This window comes from Vigna radiata, chromosome 7 (genome assembly GCF_000741045.1).
Source record: "Vigna radiata var. radiata cultivar VC1973A chromosome 7, Vradiata_ver6, whole genome shotgun sequence".
NCBI classification, from domain to species: domain Eukaryota; kingdom Viridiplantae; phylum Streptophyta; class Magnoliopsida; order Fabales; family Fabaceae; genus Vigna; species Vigna radiata.
Genome location: NC_028357.1, coordinates 36,390,447 through 36,398,749, shown reverse-complemented (window position 1 = coordinate 36,398,749; position 8,303 = coordinate 36,390,447). Strand labels below are relative to the sequence as shown.

Genomic DNA, 8,303 nt, shown 5'->3' with positions numbered 1-8,303 from the left:
CATCGCAAATCTTACCAAAATAGCGAGATGCTTAAAACAGTATAATCTCGCAAATCGTCGCTTTTCCGTCTTTGCAAATCAGTACAAGCGAACAACGTTTCAGTCTCAAATCCATCCGTGCTAATCTTAGTAAACAGTACCATGACTCCAAACGAACATAGGCTTAAGGTTGTCAATGGAAGTGTTTTAGAACAAAATGAATGAGACAAGTACGTCATATTATGATAAAAATTTGAGATAAAATTCAACTCACACTAATAATAAAAAAGACATTTAAAAATTCAAATATAAATTAAAAGTCTCACTTGAGTACAAATGAAAAAATTAAATGACACTTTATATCATCACTTTCACAATAACTAATTTAAAAGTTATATTAATAATAATTTGTAATTGACTAATATTGTAAAACTATTGTTACGAGTGTATGTACGTAAAAATTTTAAATGTTCGTTATAATATATATATATATATATATATATATATATATATATATATATATATATATATATATTATAGTATTACGTTATTTTAAAAACAGATAAAAGAGAAAAAATACTACTTAATGTTCAGACACACTTAAAGACCCAAAAGGATGTTAGGTAGATTTCTTTACAGGTACTCTTAAAATAAAATAATTTTTTTTTTCATAAGTTAAGTTAAAAGAAAATAAAAATTTATATAAATTATAAATACTAGTTTTAACTTGTAAAAACTAATTTTAATTTTTATTCTCACTTTTTTTCTATTCTAAAATAACTTAGTGAGAAACCGGTGACAACTTACTTGACGTTATAATCCAAATTTTTGAATTAAATGAGTAATCAATTACCACCGTGTTATTAAGAAAATATTATTTTTATTGAAAAAATGAATGAAAAGAAAGGAAAACTAATGGTGGTTAGGTTTTAGCATCTTTCCACGTAAGTTATATATGTTCATGGGTGGAGAGAAGGAAGAAAAAAAAGTAAAGATAATATGATATATATTGACATTTATTTCACACATGATAAGAATAAAATGGTTTTAAAATAATAATTTTTTGTATTTTTTGAAAAAGAAAAAAAATAATATTAAATGAAGGTAAAGAAATTATGTATTTGAGAAAAACGGGAAACATGAGAAAGTAATTGATAGATGTGAGTACTTATTGACCGACTTACCCTAAAAGAATAGTCGAACCTGCATCTCATGCCAGGTGAAGTTTCTCATTCCGAAAAGTGAAATACAACTACAAGTGCTCAACATCTTAACGCCATTTCCACTCTAAATTAACGTCTTCCATTGCATGGATATGGATCACTCTATCAAATTAGACACTTTTTCAATCACCTTCCTCCTAAATTCTTTTATGAAAATAACCTTTAATAAATTCTTTTAAAAGTTTCAAAATTTTAAAAACTTTTCATAATTTAAGATTAGTTTTTATAAGTGAGTTTGGATTGAGATATTTTACTTAAAACATTTAAAGTTGTCTTGTAGATTGACTAAACTTTTTAATGATTTTTGTAAGAACTTAAAAATGTATATATAATTATATTAAAGGAAAATGGGATGAAAATTGTATTAAGAATAAAGGGATGGGACAATTATTAAAAAGAAATCGGTCTTTAGTTTTGTTGTTGGATTTTCTAAAGCAAAGGGTCATTCTTTTAAGAACATTCCTCACTCTAGAACTCACACTCACCATTCTTTCTGCCTTCTCTCTATCACTGTTTCTCAGTAATTCATTGTATGTCTGTTTAGGTGGTACCTAAGCACTCCTGACGACAAGAGCTTCGAGTCTCACCGATTGTTTTCTCCAATCGGACCGGTAAGTAGTTTCCCCCACTTCTCCACTGTTTTTGAAACTTAGGGGATGTCACTCTACTGGCTGCATGCAACTAGAAGAATCCCTCTTCATATTTTTGTTTAAAAAATTGGCTCTAAGAGCTGTCTTCCATCACCAATGTGGTTATCTGTAGGCCTGATTGAGTCTTCGTTATGTAGGGTCCGGTTTAGAGTGTGTTAGCAAGCTATACTACTCAACCGCAAGGTAAGGGGTGCTAGATATTTTTTCTATGATTGTATGATTTGTACATGTGTTGAAATTCCTAATAATTTGTTGTTTGATGACCAACTTGTGTCTTAGAGTGACCCTGTGTTGTATGCCTTTGTATGAGTAAATATGACTGTGAATTGATGTTGTGATTTAATTTGGAGGAACTATGCTGCTGTGATTATGTTGTTGTGAGAGTGTAAATCCTGTTATGATGGTTGTGTTGAAAAGGTGAAAGGAACTGGTAAGGTTTTAGGTCCTGTTTAGAGGAAGTAAGGTAGTGAAATTTAGATTTAGGGGTCATTGGCATAATTGTACTGTTAAGACATCTTAGACAAGTCATTTGTGACTTGTTAGGTGCATTAAACTGGTTAAAAATGTGTTCATGGTAGGAGAATTCAATTTAGGTCATCTAGTGGAATAATATAGTGTTTCAGGACAAGAATTGAGTCTTAATCCTTTTAGAATCATAGCAGGAGAGTCTAGGAACATCCATACGAGTTTACTTAGGCCTGAATTTCAAAATTGAAGTGTTAGAAGTTGAGGAAAGCGAGTGGAATTAGAGGGTATGAGATGCTTGAAATCTGCAGAATTATGTTATGTAGATTATGCAGTCTCGCTATGTGAATTGTTTCGCATAGCGAGACCCTATGGATGATGCTCTTTTTCTAGTGATTCACATAGCGAATCATTGTCGCTATGCGACTGGGAGAAATTGGGATTTTTGGTTTGATAATTCACCCTGCGAATTATAGTGTGCATTATGCGAATTAGCTCTGTCTCGCCTTGTGAAATGAGGTGCGTTGTGCAAATCCCCTGGGTCTAGATTTCATCCTTTGCTCTTGTTTTTGCTGAGTTAAGCGTGTGTACTGGTTGAAATGCATTGTATGATGGTAGTAACATTGTGTGATTGAAAGTATGAGATTGTATGTGGTGTTTCTGGTGGTTGAATGTAACAAGTAAGGTTCATGGACGTAATTCCATGATCGTCAAGGAGAGGATACATGGTGGTGCCCTAGTAGTGTGTAGAATGGTTTGCATGGAAGCTTAGTATTGGGGGTTATCCTGAAACTACAATGACCAATCATTCTCAAGTAGAGCGGATTGAATCATGTCGTGAGTAGTAGCAGGAGGTCTTAGTCTTGGATGCTCTCAGTATACTCCAAGGCGCGGTACAAACTAACCTCGTGAGTATGGTAGGGGGAAACCCATTGGCAATGACTTTGCAAAGCAGTAGATGCCACCACGAGTGCACAACCTGCCATAGCTCGACAATCATTATAGTCCGGAGGAGTCGGTTTATAATGTAACAAGTCTCGTAGTGTCATTTAGTATGTTTTGAATGAACTTTGCATGTTGTGTGTGACTGATGACATGATTTTTATATCTAGCTCACCCTTGTTTCTGTGTTGTGTGCTGCTTGTGTATGTTTTTTTTGCAATGATCATCCACTTGAATTTGAGCAGATGTTGAGGAGGTGTCCCTGGAACAGGTCCTGGAGGGCGACGATGTCGCAGCCTAGTCTTCCTAAGAGTTTCTTAGTCATTCTATGTATTTTGAAATACTCTTTATGTTTAAGTTTTAAACTTAGACTTCTATTACTTAAAGTTTAAATTCTAATAATCTTTTGGACGACTGTAATCTCGCACTTAATTACAAGTTTAACTTTAAACTGTTCTCCTATATTATATTTGTGGACTACCATATTATGTATGTTGGTTATATATATTGGGGATGTCACAATTTTTCATTATTCAAATTGTTTTATTCGCTTTCTTTCCTTTTTTGTCCAAAGAATATGGAAAAATATTTATCAAAAACATTCTGACACAAAATGAATGACTTTAAATAATAATAATATTTAATAGAAAATAAATATTCATAATTAGTTATGTAATTTTTCTCTCAAACATATATTAATATATATTAAAATGGAGTTTCACTCATTACCAATAAACAACTATTTTTAACTAATTGATTAAGAGTAGATAATTGTTTTTTCTTCAGTCATACAGTAAAATATGAATTAAATGATAATTCTTTAGTTAAGGCAAAAGTAAAACCAATTTTATAATGTTTTTGGTGCACACAAGATCGTTTAGGTCAGTGTACCCTGTCCTTCTAGGTCCACAACCCATTAGCTTTATTATTCCATGCCTTCTTCTCACGCCATAAACCCCACAAGAACACTCTTTCTTAAGCCCTTATGCATGGTGGTGGCCCTTTAAATCCCATCAATTCCTTCTCCTTTTTCTTATCATCCAAACACTGCCTGCCTAAAGCTTCATGCTTTCTCTTCCATCATGCCCTTCATTTTTCTATTTTCATTCCCCTCTCAATCATAGGTAACCAGAAGAGAAAAAAGAAAAAAAAAAAAAAAACAATGGATGAAACTAACTTTCTCTTGGAGTTGAAGTTCGTTTCTTCCTTGTGCCTTCATAACTTCTTCAACCTTCTATGTGAACAAACAGTGTCCTTTCTGTCCGTGTTCTCTTCGGATCCCCTGTTTCATTGCGTCGTCACGTTTTGTACCTTGGTTTTCCTCTACTTGCCGAACCTTTTCTTGAAGGTAGTGTTATCGCCGGTTCTCATTCTCACTTCGATTCTCCTTCTCTCCATTCTCCGCCTCGGTGCAATTCAGAAGTCACGACACGATACGAGGGAAAATCAAAGGAAGCACGACGAACCATCCATCATTTATGAAGAAAACAGAGGAAGAAAATGCAGGGGAGAGAAACAGAGTTCGACCCCGATCCAACCCAACGAAACAGAGACGACAGAACAAGTGCACCAACGGGTTCATTCGGAAACAGAGGCCGATTTCGACGTGGGTTTTGAGCCAAGTTCGTGTTTTAAGGAGTGGAACGTGAAAGCGCCGTTGGAGGTGATATACGAGGAGTATGGTGAAGGTGAAGAAGCAGGTGATGATGCAAACGAGAACGTGGGTTTTGTAAGGTACCCTTCGTTGTCGCGGTTTTACCCAGAATCGGATTCGGATAGCGAATCGGATAGTGATTTTCCGGCGATCGGAGATTGGGACTCGCCGGAGGACGTTGAGTTCAGGTGGGGCCAAGAAGGAGAAGAAGAGGAGGAAGAAGAAGACAGAGAAGGGTTGATTGAGATAGCACTTGATGGATTCAAGAGGAAGAGGGGCATGGAGTTTCATTTCGATGAAGAGAATTTGATTGAGATTGATATTTCTCCGTCAAGGTACAGAGAACTTTCCGGCGATGACGAAGTGTTTTCCGGTGAGATAAGTTGCAACTAGTGTAACACTAATTCGAGATTGACGTAGTGGATAATTGTGTTTTTTGGGGTCGGTGAAAAGGGAAACCGGAGAATAGAAATCTGTGTTTTCTTTTTTTAAAGTAGGGTTTTGAAGCTTCTCTTGACGTTGTTACATATTTATTAAATTTCATGATCCTGTAGAATAATTTACTAAACCCAAACTTCAAAGACTTCTTTAATGATGTATTCTTGTGTAGGGTTGTTCCTCTTCCTGAATCCTTCCACACCCAAACAATAATATTAATGTGTTGTAGCCAAATTTGCAGGTATTCAACTGTTCAAGCATGAAACTCCTCCCTCTAATTGAAGTGTTTTGCATGTTGATGAAGTGGATTTGTAGAAAAGTTTATGAGCATGTATATAGCAAATTAAGGTAGCATTGTGGTATGAAATCAATGCATTAAAAATGGTAATTTTCTGTTTTGTGAGTTTAACTTATCTCTATGAAGCTCCATCTCATCTCTATATAAGTTCATCTGAACTGTACCATGAGTGAGTAAAACTCAAAGCTAATTGTCTAATACTTCTGTTTCAGCTGAATGCAAAGAAAAAATGAGAGAACAAAAATATTTGAAGAAAAGATAGATTTGTGAAAGGAAAATAAGAAATGAAATGATTTTTTTTTCTTGCTTAAATAAGGAAGAAGGAAACCATATATATATATATATATATATATATATATATATATATATATATATATATATATATATATATATATATATATATATAGGTTCTGGTGTTTAAACTAAAATGTCAAAATTAGGTAAGTTCAGTGTAATAAGTTATATGATGAAATAAGTTTTATGTTAAAACATGTTAGATATTTAAGATTTATTTGAATGATTTAAAGAATCACTGTTGATGATATGTGCATAAATTTATTTTTAGTAGCTGGTTTAATATTCAAAAGGATTAATTGTTGATTATAAGACGTAAAACAAAAGCAAGCTAAAAAAAATTAGATTTCAATCATAAACTCTAAACTTTTTCCTATTACAAAAAATATTTTCTTCGTTAGGATTATATTTTTAATCGTTTTCAAAATATAAATTAAATAAAATAAAGAATGAGATTCTCGTTTTTCTTAATTTCTTAGTATTTTATTTTATTTATTTTAAATTACATTCCAATATCATCGCAATTAAAATTCGTATTCGACCACGTCTCCAATTATTATTATTTTATCTTTATTTTAAAGTTTACTTTCAACAATTTTTTTAAGAAAACTTTTTATGTATAAAAATAAATTTATACTAATTTTTTATATTCAAAATATAATGTATATAGTTAAGGTGTAGAGTATATAGTAGATAAAGATGACAGAAAAAAGAAATTGTCCTCGCAAACATTGTTCAAACATTTCCGTTTTGACATAAAATTTATGTATTGAATAGGTATGAATATGTATACAAATAAGATTTCTTTTTTTCATCTAGGTACGGGAACGAAGATAAATATGTACTTTGTCCTCATCTACATAATTATTGGTAAGTTTGAGTAATCTATAAAACTTAATGATGATGTAATACGACAATGATACTTTGACAACTCTTTTTTAACAACTTTTTGACAACAGGATACGTGTCATCATTTTATTGGTATGTTTGAATTTATCTTTAAAAAAATATTTGAAACGGACCAATCATAAACTGTCACTTATCAAAAAGTTGTCAAAAAAGAGTTGTTAAAGAGATTTTTTCTGATGTAATATTTTCTCATAAGATGATATAGTATATTTTCTTATGAATATTTTTGTACGGTGAATTAAGCTTTTATTAAAGATTTTCTTTCAAGATAAAAAGTGGAAATAGAGACATTTTCTTTAAGCGAAGTGAATAAAAACTCTTTAATTCTTTTATTAATGTGTAAGGATATGTTAAGAAGTTGAATTTAAGTCTAATTCAAAAGTACAAAATTGATTTCTAAGATGAAGTTTGTATCTATTTATATATTATAAATTGCTTTTATCTTTAGTTGATGAAAGCCTTCAAACACACCCCCTTACACTAAGACATGTAACGTGTGTAACAATAGACCTAACAAACAATAAATTTCATTATTATGCTTTAATCCATACTTTCATACCATGTTAAGAAATAAAGTTTAACTCTAACTCAACCTTAAATACAAAATTGAGTTGCAAGATAAAGTTTGCACACATTTATATATTATAAATTAGTCTTTATCTCTAGTTAAGACTTGTAACACCCCTTAAGACATCTTGTGTAAAAGTATTATAATAACACACTATGCATGTTTTTTAGAGATAAACATTTGATGTATTCCTACCAAGTCCAATAGGCATATTAAGTAATGTGGTCCGATAAGGTCTTTTAAGCCTCTTAATTATAAAGAAGTTCAAACCTACACTTATTTGAGACATATTTATATATTATAACTAAATCTCGATAGCTTGGTACATTATTTATTATTTACCATTATCTTACTATTTATTATATTGTTATTATACTCCACAGGTAAGTATTATTCTAATAGGAATATAGGCTCATGACTCATGTTGATCCTATAAATACAACTACTATCCCCAAGGAATACCCACTTCATAATCACTCCCACTCTTATAGATCTTAACTCTCTTATTGACTTGAGCATTGAAGAGTCCTTATAAGTGGATATTCCCCTTCTCAACAACAAGGAGGCCATTTCCATACAAAAGGAACAATCAGACCACCGTTAAGATCTCACCACTTCTCCAAAGGTCCACACTCAAGATCCAGGAAAAAACATTGGTGCCCACCATGGGGCCTAGCAAAACGCTTTCTCGTCCTCACATTCCCATGGTCACCACACGCAAGTTAAGATCTCACCACTTCTCCAAAGGTCCACGCTCAAGATCCAGGAAAAAACATTGGTGCCCACCATGGGGCCCAGCAAAACACTTTCTCGTCCTCACATTCCCATGGTCACCACACGCAACTACCCAATGACGAACATACAACATCAAAGTTAACGCTCA

At 32.5% G+C, this 8,303-nt stretch overlaps 1 protein-coding gene across 2 annotated transcripts; it reads left to right on the top strand.

Moving 5' to 3' along the window:
- Nucleotides 1-4,103: 4,103 nt before the first annotated feature.
- On the top strand, nt 4,104-5,838 carry LOC106767293. Of its 2 annotated transcripts, none has more exons than XM_022783564.1 (2): nt 4,104-5,286; nt 5,581-5,838. In XM_022783564.1, the coding sequence occupies exons 1-2, from the start codon at nt 4,245-4,247 to the stop codon at nt 5,631-5,633; spliced, it is 1,095 nt and encodes a 364-aa protein (XP_022639285.1). In that variant the 5' UTR covers nt 4,104-4,244; the 3' UTR covers nt 5,634-5,838. The 2 variants fall into 2 exon arrangements, with proteins under 2 accessions (XP_022639285.1, XP_014507635.2); XM_014652149.2 differs by having other exon boundaries at nt 4,105-5,286; nt 5,593-5,837.
- Nucleotides 5,839-8,303: the final 2,465 nt, after the last annotated feature.

Coding starts and splice junctions, on each gene's coding strand:
- LOC106767293 (XM_022783564.1), top strand. CDS start 4,245: ATGCATGGTGGTGGCCCTTTAAATCCCATCAATTCCTTCTCCTTTTTC. Junction 5,287..5,580: donor CGATGACGAAGTGTTTTCCG/GTGAGATAAGTT, acceptor AATGTGTTGTAG/CCAAATTTGCAGGTATTCAA.